Here is an 18087-nt window from a genome sequence, read left to right as displayed (position 1 = left end):
ATACTGCAAACAAAGAAGGCCCTTCATCCATTTTTCTCTTTGATTTGTGCATGGCTTTACAACCCACTTTTGTGTGGAAGATGGAAAAAACAAGAGATGAGGAACGAAAAAATAGTCTTCAACTGATTGAAGGTACCATTAAGTGAACAGTAATTCAACAAATAATTTGTTAGTACTCGCCCAGCAGATGAGATGTAGCATGTTTATGTTTTAACAACAATATTAAATCAGCAGAAGGTTTGCTATTCCTTACAAAAAAAGTCACTTTCTATACAATGCTAAGTTATTTTGTTGCTTTGTGCTGGAGTGAGAGAGAAAAAAAAAAAAAAATTAAGAAATGAGTAAATCTAATTATGATTCCATATAAAAAAAATGTCTGTGAAATATCCCAAGCTAATGAAATGCTGCAATGTCCTGGCTGGGAATGCCGTGAGATTGCTTTAGGAAAAAAATTAAAAAAGGAATTAAAAAAGAAGAAAATAAATAACACAAAACAAACAAAGAATTGCACAAATAGGATTTAAAAATAATACTACAGCAGACACAGGAATGACTGCTCTCAATGCAGTGAGAACAGGTGGCTTTGGAGCTGGAGCATGAAGTTCTGCTGAGACTTTGAAGGGAAAGCTCTCACATCCATTATTCAAATGATATCCAAGCAGTAGGAAAAAGCCTTGTTGGCAATTTGCAATTTAAAAAAAAAAGAAAAAAGTTTTTTTTTTTAATTATATAAATGAAAGGGGAATAGACCCCATATGACCATCTAATATTGCATCTCACATTATTCAACAGAATTCCACATGCTGAATTAGGAGTTAAGGGCCAAAGATACAGATGAAAAAGAAACTTACCTACACAAATGCAGAACAGCCCCACCAAAGTTAGCAGGTGTTCCTGGAAACTGGAACAGAGCTGTCAGAATTTTTAATAAGCCACTGAAGGTTACTTACAAAAAACATGCCTCTGATATGATGATTTTGGTAATGCAGCACTTGCTTTTAATACCTATTTGTATCCTCAGGAATGTATGGCTAGACATGTTAGTTTTACATTAAATTTCCTACCAATAATATAACAACCTTATTGATCCATGTTAATGAGCATAGAAACCAACTTTCCATATTTTCTTTTTCCTCCAATAAGGCAGGTTACAAAAAAATATTCAATCATCAGAATAAGAGGAACTAAAAAAGTCCCATGAGTCATAGGTCTCTGGGTAAAGCATCTGGGGTTTGATGGCAACAGAGCCATGTCTGACAAGAGGAAGGATGAGCTACAGAAGCAATAGAAAACTTTTAACAGGTGTGAATGCTCTTGTGTAATGGTTTCAGCTGGTGGCTCATAAGCAAAAGAATTCATTTCAAGGGGAAGTTACCATTTTCAATTAAAAAATAAACATATCACAGAAAGCAGATTTTAACATTTATTTTTTCAACTCCAATTTTCATTTTTTCACAAGCAGTTTTGTTTAACAATAGTTCAAGAAGTACTATAACGCTAACTACAGTTAAAAGAAAATATTTTGGCACAAGACAGTGCCAAAAAAGTAACAAAATAAAAACAATAAATAACCCACTTTACACATGCTGAACAAAACAAAAATTACATGCAATAAACTTAAAATTCATACTCTGTACAAACACTTAGGGTAGCCCTTTCTAAATAGTACTCATACCATACTAGTGACATACACATATTCATAAAAATAGAAACTTTAACAAAATGCTTAATTCAAGCAACACAGTGATGCAATATGAATCAATTCAAGAAGTTAAATGGTCCCAGGGAAGCCAGAGATAGTGGTAAGCACACAACAGTGTACAAGATGACGATCTCAAACAAGATGTTGAGCGAAGGAGTTCCTTAGCCATGCTTGTTTAATTTCCCTGCTAGAAACCGTATCACATTGACATCTTCTTGAGCTTATGGCTGTTAAAAGAATGAGAGAACACACATAAATAATGACCTCAGCCACAGGTCAGTTATAGATTTCTGTCTCCAAGGTATAGCACCATCTGAGAGTACAACTCAGGCAGAAAAAGGGACGTGTGACATAACTGTCCCCAAGAAGACTCTAAAAAAGAGTAACTATGTTTGACCAGAGATGGAAAGACAAATATTGTCTGCATTGCCATCAGAACTGGTATTCAGAAGATGTAAGAAACAGGCTTTCATACATGCTCTGTTTTCATAGGATGGTAGTATTTAGATTTTTAGATTCCTACCTCAGGAAAAGAAGATGCTTCTTCACCCACCCCTCTTTAGGATTTACACAGGCGTTCAACCCACTGTAGGTGTGGAAACTGGAAAAGAAACAATGATAAAGAGATCAGTAAGCCATTAGACACCCCTGCTGTTAAATACTGCGAAGATGCATTTGGTCTAAAACATGCCTCATAATTACTCTATATAATAAATAATAGCAACTGCTTTTGTAAATGCCAGTTAGATATGGGATGCTCTACAACCCCTCCAACACTATATGAACAAAAAGAAACAAACCTAAACGTAACAGCTGCTTCAGTCATTTTTTGCATCATAAAGTTGTGCTCAATTTATTGGAAGTCTTAGGACAAAGAGCTTTTCTGGATGCCAAAAGTAATTTGCGAGACTAAGGAAAATAGTTGTTATCAACTATTAGGAAGGCTAAAACCTTGTGGGAAAAAAAAAATAGATCTCCATGAATTAAGCAAACTCTTGTCATTTATGTGTCTGTTAAGAGGTTTTGGCAAGGGAATACTCTCTGTTGGCTAGAGATGAAGTGTGTCTTTGTTTGCACAGCTGAATCCTAAAATGTCAGATTTATTATTTACACTGTACGGCTGTCCTAAGAGTTAATAGTCCTTATCAAATAGAGGGTTTGTTTACAGGAATTACATATAATTTATTCGGTTAATTTAACCTTTTGAAAAAGCAAGAAAAATTGTGCTTATATTGTTGAAATTACTGTGTCTGCCCAAACAGACATCTTAAGACTAATACATGTCAGAAAAAAAAAACCCAGATCTACTAAAAAGTAACTTACATGATTGCATGGATATCGCAGACTTCACTGGAGAGCTGTTCAGTATAACCCTTTAGGGCCCACCGAGGTAGACGCACCTTGGTGTAAGACAGGCAGCAATCCTGGTTGCTTTGTGCTGAAATGAAGCAAAATAAACCCCATTTGGACCATGCTGCCTAGAGCACTCACTGCTCAGCTCGCTGACTATCCAACTCCTCATCGACAGAAGAGGAGGATTAGGCAGCATATTTGGCTGAAAAAAATCCCTTCCTTCTCACCCTCATATTGCTGCCAGCTGCGAGCATGCACACCCCGACATGGCTGGTGTGCTGCAGGGTGGCACGCAGAACCATTTCATGGGGCTGAATGCCCAAGCTCACTTACCTTCAGAGGTGCCACACAGGAGTAGTGCCAGGAGCCCCAGCATGGAAACCAGGACCAAGCTCTTGCTGCTAAAGCCAGCCATTTCCACTCCACACAGCAGCTATGCTCTAGTGAGTGCTCAGCTGCTGCCTGCTCGTCTTGCCAGCCTTGCCGCACCTCCACCTGCTTATAAAGGGGTGGCAGAAGCCACGGGAATTCACCTGCGGGCGGGTTCCTCTGTCATCAGTGGGTTTTCCCATGTCAATTTCCATCATGCCTAATTTGGCCCCTTCCTGGGGGGAAGTTATAACTGGAGATAACAGTGTGCTGGGGAGTATTTTTTTTCTTTTTTTGTTGACGTAGGTTAGAAAATTCAGCCAAAAAGAAAAGGAAATATAAGGCTGTGAGGTAATGGTTCTGTGGGTGAAGCATTTGTGTTTTTAGGGGTAGGAGTGTGGGTTGTGAAATGAGGAAAGTCAAATGTAGGTAACTCTCAGTGTTACCTACAGAAACTGCAGATCTGCTGTGGTCTAGTTTATTAAACCGAAGTTGGGGTGAGAGGGAGGTGGGCCTAACCCATCCAGTTTCATTTCAGTATGGCATGCTCACAGGAGCTGGGTAAGTATCTGCAATCATACCAAAGCCCTACATTAACATTTACTGGTTGGCCAATACAGTAAAGACAGACTTCCCATATTACTGCTTTCTGAGCTCTAGACTGTAATATTTATGAGGACATGTGACCAATATTGAGTACTCATGGAAATGGGTTTCTGTACCCATATATTCACTGCTATCGCTTTCTACCTGTTTGTAACACATCTGAACTATTTCGTCTGGAAACAGAATTAGCTTAAAGCCAACTTGAAACGGGGTCTGTATTTTCCACCGAATCTATACTGTCCAGAATGTATTAATGTTGCTTTATAAGCAATAGCTGTGCCTTGTTACTTTCCCATGCCAATCTGTACCTGACAATTGTGACTCCTGAACATTCAATTAAAACACACACAATCTTAAAACTGTCTCACACAGTTCATGAGAAACCCCCAGGGAGAGGCTCTGTCATCACAGCAAGTACACTGTTTGAGCTGGTACTTTCCAGTGATGTTTAGCGACCTGTGTGAAATGAATGTGATGGCTACAGGCCATGTCCTGGTCAGCTGGTATACACAAGAGGTGCTGCCAGTTTCAGGTGATTATAGAGTAACCTGAGCTGTAAGTAGCTTTTCTTAAGGTAGAGCTCAGGGATACGGTCATTAGTTTTGAACTAGACACCTCCTGTTTTTCACAGACTACCAGCACCTTTCATGAAGGGTGCATTCCCATTATTTCTTCCTAGAAATGTAAAAAATCTGAACTCTGGAATAGACTATTATTCAAAGACACTAATCTTTCAACATAACAGCCAGAATTTAAGGAAGATCATATGGCTAGGGTACATATGAGCAGTCTTGCAGCATGCATGGTGTCACATATGTTGGAGATGCTTCTCCTTAGGGCCACTGGCACTGGCCAAGGGTCATAGAAAGAGGCAACAAAGATTCCATGCCCTGAAGTTTTGTAACTTCTTTATGGATCATAGCGAAATCTCATAAATGTACATAAACATCAGCGCTCTCTATATGCAGCTATTTCTGGACTGCTTTAAGGATTATCTGTCAGCATAGGCAATGCTACAAAATAGCTAACTAGAAAGGTAATGCTTGAAATAACGGAAGTTTAGCTTGATAGCTTTTTCCTTCCCGTAAAGATAGGAGTAATTAAACACGAATCACAACTATTTCTAGTTTGACAGGTATCAAGAAGCATCAGGTTTGAAATATGCAATTCTCTATCTTTTCCCCATCAAGCACCACTTTCTTTAAAAAAAAAAAAAAAATAAATAAAAATCCTGGCTGTCCAGTAACAACCTTGGATTTTTTTGCTACTTCTTATTTTTAAGCAGGAGTTCACACCATCCAATCTGTATCAAGTAAGTGCCTTTAAGAAGATTTGAAAATTAGGCATTGCGTTATCAGCCTGCATTCCTCTACTTCCACTCTCCCATTTCTCTCTAGTGTTGATACTTGAAAAGTCTCCAGCTACTTTAGACAGAGAACTTTCTAAGATTGTCAAGACAGTAACCACATCTTCTTATCCATGGATTAGTATCAAGAGCATCAAAAACACTAGGCAAACAATGATTTTTAAAATTGCTAAAAAGTTTTCCAGGAAAAGATATGTTTGTCTCCTGTCTTGCTAAGGCACTTGTTGCTCCTTAAGTTCATGTCTCCTTTGTTAGTTTGGAGACTTGAGACATAACTGATTAGGATGATTATAATGCTTATTGATTAGGCAGCACATTTTTAAAAAGCTAAAATATTTTAATTGGCTAATAAAAATACCACTGTTATTAGGAATATTACTTCACAATTACAAAATCATATTGAGTTACAATGCTGTTGTTTACTGTTAGCACAAATATAGTGGTTAAATCTATTGATTAAATTACTATAAAGAAAAATTAAAATATCATAGTAAGTGCTATTAAATTGCAATTATGCTGCCTTGTCTCATGCATTGAGTATTAAGGTACAAATCTATCCTTCCTTACAAGTTTATGTGTTCTTGCTCCCACCTCTTGTACTGTTTTTCAGCCATAGAGCTGGTGAAGATTCTGGTGGGTTATCCACAGGGATTGCATCCACAGGCTGGCTTAACCACTGCCTGGAGGCAGCCACACTTTTCCTGTCAGAAGGTCCTTCCATTTCTTGCTCTCCTTAATTTTATACCTTATTCCCCAGTTTTTCTTTTCCTTGAACCCACCGTTTCACCACCCCTGCATCTCTTTTCCTGTGCCATCTCACACGTAACTCACACCTAACTAATTTTCCTCATTGATCCCAGATCTATTACACCCATTCCAAACTTTGCTGTTTCTTATGCCATTTACTAGACAAATACAGCTGAACATGTGATTACCAATGCTGTTATCTAGTTGTAGGCAGCCTTGTATCTCAAGTCTCCCTTCTCACTCTACAGCTCTATTTCTTCCCCATTCAGAAGACAGAATCTTCTCACTTGAGCTTTGACACCCCTACCTATTCCTAATTGAGCACAAGCAGTTTGGATACCAAAGCAATGACACCACTCAGTTAATGCTCAGCCCATACTTCTGTCCTCAGGCAATTTTCATTGCACCTCTGGTAGGAACCAGAGGCCAGACCGGTGTCCTGTGTTACAGCAGAACTCTTCCTCATGGTACATCTTTTATCTCGTTGGTTTGACTTAGGAAATCAGGTTAAAATTTAGATTTTAAACAAAAGCCATGAGGAGGGCCTCAGCTTCAGGAACCCTGTGTACAAAGTCCCTTCAGTTTATTTGCACAAAGTAGTTTAAAAAAAAAATAATCAAGAAAGGTTTTTGAAGTTGCCTGCTAGGTCCTACTATGACTCATAACCATATCTTATCAGTCTTTACAAGTCCATAATGCAAACAGAAGGCAAAAAAAGGTTAACACTTATGTGTTCAAGGGAAGTGATTGTTCCCTGTGGATGAGGGGACGGTGACTGTTGTCCACCCTGACCCAGTGAGACTTTCAGCCTGGTTTCCCTTAGCATCTGCATGACCAAATAGTGCTGTATGGACTGGCCAGAGGACAGGTGAAAGACTGGTACATTGGTGTCCAGCGTGGCCACCAGCACCTCAGAGACTGTTCATGGGCATTGTGGATCGTCATTGCTGGGCCAATACATTGTGTTTGGTGTTCTGGTACTGATGCAATTAGGAGGCTGCACGTGGACCAGGGGTCAGGGAGGAGGCCACAAGGTCAAGGGAGACCGTTACTTCCCTGCACTGGGGCCTGCAAGGCTGTGTGCAGAGGCCTGTGCCCAGGGCCTCCTCAGAGGGGCACAGCCAAAGCACAAGAAGCTGCAGACACCAGTTGCGGAAAGGGAAATTCTCATCAGACGTAATGAAAACCCCTCTTCACAGCAAGGTAGGTGAACTTCTGGGACAGGTTGCCCCAGAAGGGGATGTGAAAGCCCGGTTTGAATACCCTTGGAAGTACTCAAGCCTCAGCTGGACCTGGACCTTCCCTGAGCATGATCTTACAATTGTGTTCCTTCCCAAGCCACAGTCAAGCCCACATTTTTTTCTGTTTCTGTCATGTCTGTCTTTTCTTCTCTTTTTAGTTTCTGAACGTGTTTCTTCCCGACTTTCCTTTGCTGTAAGTTTCTCAACTTCCCTCACTCCTGTCAGACCTCCTCAGATCCCCTCACAAACCCTGCTCACTCTCCCTCCCTGTGGCTGCACTCCCAGTAAGACAAAGCACTAAAACACAGATCAATTAAGTTTTCAGCCTCTCCTAAACCTCCCTTCCTGTTGTTCCAGAGGCCAGAGGGAACATGGCAAACCACTCCTGTGTGTACTATAAAAGATAAGGTAAAGATAGCCTAGGTTCCTGTGCTATGGAGCCATTCAGAGTTGTGAAATGAGAAGAAATGTATCAGGGAAACCAGAGCATTTTCCAAGGCAATACTGGGAAACCAATAATTCTGAGCAGTTTGGGGATGTTAAAGAGGAGATCTGGGGAGTCAGACTGCTCTTGGACAGCAGCTGCAGAGGTATAGCCTCTCTGTCCCTGCTTTCCATGATCATCGGTCTGCTGTCTCCAAGCAATATGTTTCTTTTCTTTTAGCAGAAGGCTTTTACTCACAGAAATACCTGATGAAAGTCTGAAGTTCTGAAGGGACTTCATAGTTCAGCCATGGTAAACACCACTGTACCAGTGGAAAAATGGGCATTATTTCTGAGGGATGGGCCTGCCCCATCACTCTCACCATTGCAGAACAGTACAGAACCAGACCACCTCGTTTCTAGGTACATGTAGAGTTGTGACAATAAAGCTATGCCTCTTTCTATTCCAAATCTTGCATATGAGAATATGCCTCTTTTCATTCCAAATCTTGCATATGAGAAACCATATGAACTGCACATGACTGGGAAAGCAGTTTGAAATGCTTTGAAACTGTGGCCCCACAATAGTAATCTATCTAACTATGCAGCTCTGCTGTGAGATCCTAAAAGCCATACAGTGCAAGGCTTAAAACACTCTTCTGAAGAGAGACAGAGAAGGAATTTTATAATCATTAACTATTTGACTGATAAGCTACAGCTTATAATGACTTCTTTATGGGTTTAGGTCTAATATTTAAAACAAAAGCTTAAAAAAAAAGAAACAAAACAAACCATAAAAACATCCCTCACCTAACCTGATGTCAGATGCTGTCTACAATATCTTTACCTGTCCACTACAGTAAGACAAGAAACACACTGACAGTTTCTGACTAGCACATTAATGAAATTTCCATTTCTATTCATCCTTGCAAAAGATGTTATTTTATTATATATTACTGCTCTTGTCTGGACTGCTGGAAATAAAACAGTATAGCAATACAGCTGATGAAAAAGGAAGAAAAGAACCAAAGAGAGAAAATTCCCTTCTGTAATTTCAAATGGTTTAGAAGACTTTTGACAGAGCAGAGCATGAAAAGGCACTAGATCAAAGGAACAGGGCCAAATGCGGGGTTTAAAACATTGCATAATCCCCAGTGATGAAATACATACTAATCCCAAGCACAAAAGTTCCACAGGTAACTTGCCCAATATCTCTGGAGCCTTAGAGGCTATGATGCAATACAGTATTTTCATGCAGTTCATTTTCATGACTGACAAAAATCCTTATCTGAAGGAAGAAACCAATTTTCACTAATTATACATTGCACTTCATAAGAAATAGATCTAGAAATACTATTGAATGGCGTTTGTTTGATGCAATTATGGACAAACTATATGCCTGTTGGGAGAAATTAATCTCTGATGTATCAAAAGTGCAGGTTATGAGAAGGCTGGTGCATCCGCTGTGAACAGCCCAGCACCCCTCCTAGCTTGTTGCTTGCCACAATGTACATACAGGAGATGAATACTTGGTGTTCTGAGGGCAGGTTTCCCTCTTTCAAAATTAACCCTCCATTGTAGCCAATCACCTTTTCACAGAAATGTACCTCTCAAAGTTGAAGGCAAAACCCATAGTTGGAAAGAAGCATGGAAAAAAATACACTACTGGATTTCTGTGGGTTTTGGTAGCAGGGCTTCTAACGGAGTGGCTTCTGTGAAAAGCTGCCAGAAGCTGCCCCTAGGTCTGGTAGAGCCAATGCCAGCCAGCTCCAAGCTGAACCCGCCACTGGCCAAGGCCAAACCCATCAGTGACAGGGGTAACACCTCTGGGATAACATATTTAAGAAAGTGGAGAAAAAACAAACACCCGGGCAGAGCAACAGCAGCTGAGAGAGAATAGTGAGAATTGGTGAAACAAGCCTCAGACACCGAGGTTGGTGAAAGTCAGGAAGGAGATGCTCCACACCCCAGAGCAGAGATCCCCCTCCAGTCCTTGGTGAAGACCATGTGAGGCAGGCTGTTACCATGGAAGGCCACAGTGGAACAGATACCCACCTGCAGCCCATGGAGGACCCCATGCCAGAACAGGTGAATGCCCAAAGGAAGCTGTGACCCCATGGGAAGCCCGCAGAAAAGTGTTTCAGAGCAGCCCTGTGGAGAAGGACTTGGGGGCGTTGGTCAATAAGAAACTGAACATGAGCCAGCACTGTGCCCTTACAGCCCAAAAAGCCAGCCTTATACTGGACTGCATCAAAAGGAACATGACCAGCAGGTCAAAGGAGGTGATTCTGCCCCTCTGCTCTCGTGAGATCCCACTTGGAGTACTGTGTGCAGCCTTTGTGTCCTCAACATAAGGACATCGAGCTGTTGGAACAAGTCCGGAGGAGGGCCATGAGGATAATAAGGGGGCTGGAGTACCTCCCATAAAAAGGCAGGCCAAGAAAATTGGGTCTGTTCAGCCTGGAGAAGAGAAGTCTGCATGGAGACCTCATCCAATATCTGAAGGGGGCCTACAGGGATGCTGAAGAGGCACTCTTTATTAGGGACTGTATCGACAGGACAAGGGGAAATGGATTCAAACTTAAACAGGGGAAGTTCAGGCTAGATATAAGGAAGAAGTTCTTTTGGGGGTGGTGAGGCACTGGCACAGGTTGCCCAGGGAAGCTGTGAATGCTCCATACCTGCCAGTGCTCACAGGCAGCTTGGACAGGGCCTTGAGCAATCTGGTCTAGAGGGAGGGGTCCCAGCCCATGGCAGGGGACTTGGAGCTAGGTGTTCTAAGGTCCTTTCCAGCCCTAACCATTCTATGAAGGTTTTACTCATCCACACTTGACATAGAAAGCTTGATCTCTCTGGAGTACTTAGTTCATGATTAACACAGCTGGCATTTTGTCATGTGTTACTAGAAGTTTAAAAATACCCAGTAACATCTGCTTATTTTTGATTGCTAAACAAAAAAAAACAAACAAGTTTTATTTTAATAGATATTAGTTAACACTATTGAGTGGCTTTGTCATGAACATTGGCAGAGTAGCTATGGGCACAGATCTTCTCCAGACAAATGTTGCAATCACTGTGGATTTTCAGTACTACACAGTTACATTAGAGGGACTTTCCTCTGTGGAGATTTAAACCAGGGTTTCGCAAACCAGCTGGTTCAAACTTCCCTCTGTCCAGGAGTCCTGCTCTTTATCCATAGGAAACCAAAGCCCTAGATCCTTCCATCCCAACTTTTTCAGGTTCTTTTGCATAACACCACTGAGATACTGCCCTTCTTATCTTCCTATGCCCTTAAAACTTTCTGGACCTTAGTCTCAACCTCTTGATTTCTGCAAGAGGTATTTGGGGCCCTAACAAAAGACAGCCTTGCCCCAGCTGCCATTAAGGAAGTGCCTGCTTTTCCTCTTTCTAAAGGTTCCCCTTGGCTGCTTTAAGCGTGTATTTCTTGTTCTCATTTTCAATCCCTCTCACCTTATTGCTGGCCTGGACAACTCCAGCCAGCCTCAGCAGTACCCTGATGGTTAGGCCCTTGGCCAGCACCTTAAGTATGGTGCTGTTCCCAATCATGCAAGACTGCTCACAGGCTCCAGGGCCTCCTGTAAACAAGGGCTTATTCTGCAAGAGCAAGAGCCAGAGCCAGAAAAGCTGCTGAAATGCAAGATGTTCTAAGACAAGCAATCTGGGCTTGACAGAAATCTCCTATTCCAAAATGAATTGTTTTACAAGAACATCTTTGCCTCTAGTAAGTAGACTTAGCCTTCCTCAGATCAAAGAACGGTCCTTTTTTAATTCATGTTTGTACACAGTGAGCACCAAGGGACCTGGGAAACAGGGCCACGGCTTCAGGGTATGACACATACACTGTAACTGCTGCTTTGGAAGGGACTAACAGGAAGATGAAGGCACATGGAGAAAAACTAGGACCATGTAGAAAAAAATATATATATTCTTCATGAAAGGGGCAAAATGCAACACACTCTGCAGGCATTAAAACCAAACAAATTTTAAAATCAGCCAACCAGAGCAAACCCCTGCAAGTGTTTGGTTATCCAAATTCTTCTTAGCTGGCAAGAAATTAATCTATTAGAAGAATTGTTATTTTCAAACAAACACTAGCAACATGATGCATTTAAGACTCTCTCAAATATCATTAGAAATTTAGCATTAAATGAGGCACCCTGCTATGTATGTGAACTTGTCAAGATGTGACAAATATTCTTCTCGCAAGTCTTTACACTACCTGGGCTGTTGCAATGATTCAAAGTCTCCCACAGTGTCTGTAATGAAACACACCTTGAGGGGGGGAAAATACAAAAAAGGTGGAGCGGAGATGCTGAGGTGAAACTTCCTACACAAGTTGTGCAAATGCAAATGTTCATCTCTGAAATGAGACGTCCATCTATGACGACAGGGCAAAATCTGCCACTATTGGGAGGTTTGTAGGGTAAGCGTTCATGGGGCCATGCCTCAAAGTGATCTTTCAACATGGAAAGTTGCTTAGAAATCCTTTCAGGTTTTTCCTCTCATCTCTCTTTGGCAATCCATTAGTCACTAAAAGAATTAACTAATTTACATGAGATTTCTTTGACCTATATATAATTTCCTTTTTGTTACTTAACTGGAGATGAAGAAAACATGCAATCAAAGGAAGGCTAAAACACAAGCTAAGACTACACGTTGAATTAGACTATGTAGCATCATTACTAAAAATACAAAAAGGATAGCAGAGTTACCAGGTCCAATCATCAAATAGCAAACTTGGAGATACAGCAGCGGTTTGGTGCTAGGATATCATATACAAACATCCATCTGTGACTGGACTGCCTTCCAAATTCTAAAGGTGAAGCTTAATAGATTATTTTATTCTCTTCCTCATGTCTGAAAAGTGTAATTTTTACCAGTTTTTTGTTACAGTGTTGAACAGTGATTATGCTGAATTAAGAGATTTTTTTTTCATTTCTAGCCCCCTAGAAAAAAAAACAAACCCAAAACAACCAAAAAAAAAAAACCCAACAACAAAACAAGCAAACAAAACCAGCTAGAGTTGGCTCAAACTCCATTTTCAAAACCTTGGCTGTTTCGTTGGCCATGTGGAGCTCACAGCTGTCATGGGAGTGATCTGTGGTTGTCACTGATGAGAAAATAGGCCACAGCTTTTAGAGCATTTGGTACTTTATGACAGCAATTGTTTCATTCTTGCATGTAAGATGTAACTCGTGTCAAGGAAGTATTAAGCAAAATTAGCCACAAAAAAAATAGATGTATTTCCCTCCACCACAATTTGCAGAAGTTCAGAGCTCAAAGCCAACTTGTGAACCATAATGATAACCTCAAAAAGATGGTGAAAGACACCTTTGCAGTCATAAGAATTCAGCCACTTCTTTCTCCCCTTCATCCTGAAATACCAAACAGCTTTTCTCCCTTTAAACGCTGATGGCTTCTGTGCCATTAGAAGAGCTGACAGACAAACTGTCTGGGGGCACAGGGAAGCCAGATCCCAGTACACCCACCCATGGCCAGCCCTTGCACAGAAGTCAGCTGCAGACCTACTGACACCACGTAAAATTTTAAGTAAATTAAAATCCCCAGAGAATCCCACTGACAAAAGTAGTAGCTCCTGTCCTCTGATGATGATCTGGAAGGAAAATGTAAGGAATACAAAAGGAACTACATAAGGTATACCCTATTCTCCTGTAAGCCTTTCTGTCCTGCTGTAACATTAATTGAATGCAACAGGAAGACTTTCTCCAATTTCCAGTAAACTTTGGATCACACTATTTGTAGGATTTCCATTCTCTGTTTTAAAAGTTTCAAGATAGTATTTTGTTATTGGCATATTGCAACAGAAATAAATTTGGCTGTTAGGGCCACGGCAAGAGACCAATGAAATATGATCTGTCTGCTCAATCCTAGAAATTTCATCAACTGTTCAATCAACTAATCAACTTGCTTGATTTTTTTTGTTGCTGCTGTTGCTCAAAAAGTAGTTTTGAGCCAGAAAAACCATTAAACTGATAACATTTAATTTGCTATCATGGTCAGACCTAAAAATCAAAGAAGATACCTCAAAGCTCACAAACATCTTCAGCTTGAACAATGAATTTTTTATCAGAACAGTATCAGTAGATACTTTCCCATGCTGAATTGTTTTCTGGCTCAGCTCTGTGGCTCCTCTGGACCACCCTGCTTTGCATCCCTCAGCTGCAAGAGCAGAGTGTACGTTGTGCCTATCAGAACAAGAAAGTCAAGGGGGATCTTGCTCAACTAATGAACCCAGTCCTCAGACAACATGAAATGCCTTTATTTGGAAACCTACCAAAGCCTTGGACAGGATTTTGCAAGAGACATGGAGCATATCAGAAAGCTGCAATGCAGGTCACTGAGATGCAAATAAGGATGCCATATATTCCTTTTACAAAGACTTTACAAAGTCTTGGCAATGCTCCCAGGGGGATTCCCAGTGTAAACTGAATACTACTTCCCCAGCCTCTCACAATTATGGAGATGTTGACCAGACACATTTAATTCAACAATGAAACTGTAACCAAAAGAGAAGGAAATCCAACCATGACTTGTATTGCAGAAACTTAAAGATACTGAACTTAACTTTCCCTGGCCAATAACAAGGGATTAAGAAGGTAAAGCACTCCTTTCAACCCAGCACTGGCCCAGAGTCAGTAGTGTACAAAAGGGGACATAAAGCATGTCTCTGCAAGCAAAGTAGGTCTGACCAGTCTTCATAAACTCATCACGAAAATTCTGCATGTTCCATGCTATGTTTGTAGCTCCAGGCCTTATCTGTGAAAACACTCAAGTATGTCACCACTAAAATTTGACATGTAAGAAAAAAAGAATTAACCTCCCAGGTGTTCCAGGGTGATAATTAATGACACACTCCAGATCCTGCCCTGCTACCAGAAGCTACTACCCTGTATGATGCAAATGGCAACGCACACTCTAGTGACATGAATAAGAGTGGCTGGATAAAAAGAAAACGGCAGTAGTCTTATGTAAGTCACAGTGTAGTGAAATATACCCTTATGTCATTACTTTTAAGTAAGGAATCACTTGTAAGTTTACTTTTCAATTAAGTACCTGAAATGTTAGTTTGGTGGAATATATTCTCTATCTTGCCCCTTGGAGTAATGCACTTTCTATCAAATATTCTAAACTAGACTTCGCAGAAGCATTTAAGCGTCGTGATGAAAAACATTTGAACTCAGCATGTGAACATCTCTCCACCTTGGGAACCAGGCATGAGATTCAATGAGAAGCAAGTTATGAAAATCATCACCCATTCATTGCAGGATTGACTCAGGCTGCACACAGCAACTTGTTCCCAAAATGGGCATGTAGTGCATGAAAAGAGATTAAGATCTGCTTTTCCATAAATCAAAAAGTGAACTTGCCCTGTGAATACTCCTGGGTCTGAGGAATACAACAAAAAGGAAGTTTAATCTTCATAACTGCCATTACAGCCTTTATGTGCATGGGCTCTATTTGACCACCAATTGAGAAAAATCTTCAGTATTAGCCACAGTAAATTTTCTTTGCTATCACTCTTTCTTTAAAGGAGTATAGGACACATTCTTTAAAAAGTATAATCCTTCAGTGTGATTTTCAAGATCTCTTCTCCCGAGTTAAGCTGGTTTCAAGAAACTGATGTGATTTGGGAGCTAAAAGTCAGTGTCTAAGTCAGCACTCAACCAGACCATTTGAGAGAGGAATGTACCTCACAGAGCTGAGATGAAGCTCTCAGCTTTGGTGCCATCCTGTGAAGCATCAGGGACAGCAGAGGGAGGAGAAGGTACCAGAGTGACAAATGTTTGCAGTCTCCTTCTATTATTGCCTTTCTTTTCCCTTCTATCCTTGGAATTTTCCTGTCTCCTTGATACACTAGAGATCATATCATATTAACTCTTTAGGATACACTGCTGCTAGAAAACTCACCTGTTCTCCAGATCTTAGTCTTTTCTTTCCCAGTTGAAGAGAATTGTGATGCCACCTATAAACAGATCTCCTAGCCCACCGCCCCAAGCAAAGGACACTCCTGCTTCCAAACAGACTACATTCAAACTCAGCATGAAAAGCAGTTTTCTTCAAACCCAACAACCAAGCCCTGCTGCAGGCAACTTATGACAAAGGGCTCAAATTGACCAAAAATTTGTATAAGCCCATCACAGTTTTACTGTCTTCCATTTGGCATTCAGATGTGAATCAGTGAAAAAGGATGAAATTTTAAGAAAATACAATATAGACTAAGTAGTATGGAAAGAACAGCTAGTAGAGGATAAAAGAGGATCTGAAAGCACAAAACAAATGTGCATCAATGGCTGGAAGTTACTTAATTCTTTCTCATTACTACATTACACAAAAAAAGAGAATTTTAGTGTGGGTTTTTGTTTTTTTTTTCACAGCGCTGAGAAATTCAAGTTGAATTCTTATCTCAGTAAGTCATTGCAAACCCAGAGTAGTGCTACTCAATTCAACAGAAGTTCCCTGCATTTTAGCAAGAACCCTTGAGAATAGAAGTGAATGCTCCTTTCAGCTGCACTGTCACCTCCTATAACTACAGGTTCAGTTAGAGGCAGAACCAAAATAGCTCTGAAGTTGGTGTCAGACAGTGAGAGGGAAAATGGTAAAAAGAATTATGTCCCTTTCAGGCATTCGAAGGAGGTGATCCTGCCCCTCTGCTCTTGTGAGACCTCACCTGGAGTGCTGTGTGCAGTTCTGGTGTCCTCAACATAAAAAGGACATGGAACTGTTGGAACAAGTCCAGAGGAGGGCCACAAGGGTGATCAGGGGACTGGAGCACCTCTCATATGAAGACAGGCTGAGAAAGTTGGGGCTGTTCAGCCTGGAGAAGAGAAGGCTGTGTGGAGACCTCATAGCAGCCTTTCAATATCTGAAGGGGGCCTATAAGGATGCTGGGGAGGGACTCTTCATTAGGGACTGTAGTGATAGGACAAGAGGTAACAGGTTAAAACTTAAACAGAGGAAGTTTAGATTGGATATAAGAAGGAAATTCTTTCCTGTTAGGGTGGTGAGGCACTGGAATGGGCTGCCCAGGGAGGTTGTGAATGCTCCATCCCTGGCCGTGTTCAAGACCAGGTTGGACGAGGCCTTGGTTGATATGGTTTAGTGTGAGGTTTCCCTGCCCATGGCAGGGGGGTTGGAACTAGATGATCTTAAGGTCCTTTCCAACCCTAACGATTCTATGATTCTATGATTAGTTTCCCAGACCTCAGAAAAGATTCCAAGTATACAGCAGCATCTCAGGCAGGATTAGATGGATTCATGGACAACGGGGGCAACACACAGATGATAAAGGCAATAGGCAGGGGTGGCCCCTCTAACACCACTAGTCCCATAACTTTGATTGTTGAGGAGTAGGAGGCAAAAAGGCTGCAAAATGTGGCCGAGGTTGAAGAAAGCCTAGCTGGGCTGCATATCTGACCTATCAGGGAATTTAAAGTTTTTCATAGTTACTGTATCTCCCTGGAATTACCATACCATTTTACTGTGTATACACTAAGAAGCTGGCTTCCTCTGAAATTATTGGATAATTCACTGTTAATTGCAAATTTATCATTTTCCTACTGAATTGGTTGCATTCCTAAGTAATTATTATATCATAGAACACCAGGTTGGAAGGGATCTTAAGGATCATCTGGTCCAACCTTTCTTAGTGAAGTGTTACCTAGACTAGATGACCCAGCACCCTGCCCAGGCAAATCTAGTGTCCAGTGTTGGGGAATCCACCACTTCCCTGTAAGATTATTCCAACGACTGATTGTTTTCATTGTGAAAAATTTCCCTCTTTTGTCCAATCGGAATCCCCCCAGGAGTACCTTGTACCCAATTACTGCTAATCTTTTCCATGTGACTCCTTGTAAAAAGGGAATCTCCATCTTCTTTATAGCTACCCTTGAAGTACTGGAACATGGCATAAGATCTTCCTGAAACATTCTTTTTGCAAGGCTGAGCAAACCCAGCTCTCTCAGGCTTTCCTCATGTGGCAGGCTTCCCAGTCTTCTGATCATCTTTGTGGCGCACTAGGGCATATCATCTTCTCTGGACTTACTCCAGCCCATCTATATCTTTTTTTATAGTGGGGACCAAAGTTGAACACACTGTCCCAGGTGTGGCCTGAAAGGTGGTGAGTAGAGTGGAATAATGGCATCTTTATCACTGCTGGTGATGCCTTGTTGATGTAACTGAGCATCCTGTTGGCTTTCTTTGCCACAGCTGCATGCTGCTCATACATCTTGAGCGCATTG

The 18087-nt window shown here is 41.1% G+C and overlaps 1 protein-coding gene across 7 annotated transcripts in view; it reads right to left on the bottom strand.

Annotated features, from left to right (window-relative positions):
- Positions 1 to 1410: 1410 nt before the first annotated feature.
- The window catches only part of CCL20 (C-C motif chemokine ligand 20), a 29203-nt gene continuing 12526 nt past the window's right edge, over positions 1411 to 18087 (bottom strand). Inside the window, exons 1-6 of one of the 7 annotated variants that reach the window (XM_062638940.1) lie at positions 7463 to 7869; positions 3859 to 3993; positions 3389 to 3656; positions 3026 to 3140; positions 2226 to 2303; positions 1411 to 1929 (exon numbers count right to left, since the gene is read on the bottom strand). In XM_062638940.1, the coding sequence (XP_062494924.1) occupies positions 1902 to 1929; positions 2226 to 2303; positions 3026 to 3140; positions 3389 to 3470 (303 nt within the window). In that variant the 5' untranslated portion in view covers positions 3471 to 3656; positions 3859 to 3993; positions 7463 to 7869 and the 3' untranslated portion in view covers positions 1411 to 1901. Of the gene's footprint in view, positions 1930 to 2225; positions 2304 to 3025; positions 3141 to 3388; positions 3657 to 3858; positions 5218 to 7195; positions 7212 to 7462; positions 7870 to 18087 lie in introns of those variants that run through there. The other 6 variants (XM_062638944.1, XM_062638945.1, XM_062638942.1 and 3 more) reach the window with 6 other exon arrangements.

This window comes from Pezoporus occidentalis, unplaced genomic scaffold (assembly GCF_034315485.1).
Source record: "Pezoporus occidentalis ecotype Australia unplaced genomic scaffold, CSIRO_AGI_Poc_V1 ctg59, whole genome shotgun sequence".
Lineage (NCBI taxonomy): Eukaryota > Metazoa > Chordata > Aves > Psittaciformes > Psittacidae > Pezoporus > Pezoporus occidentalis.
The sequence above is the reverse complement of the archived record's forward strand: the minus strand, read 5'-3'. Positions and strand labels throughout refer to the sequence as shown.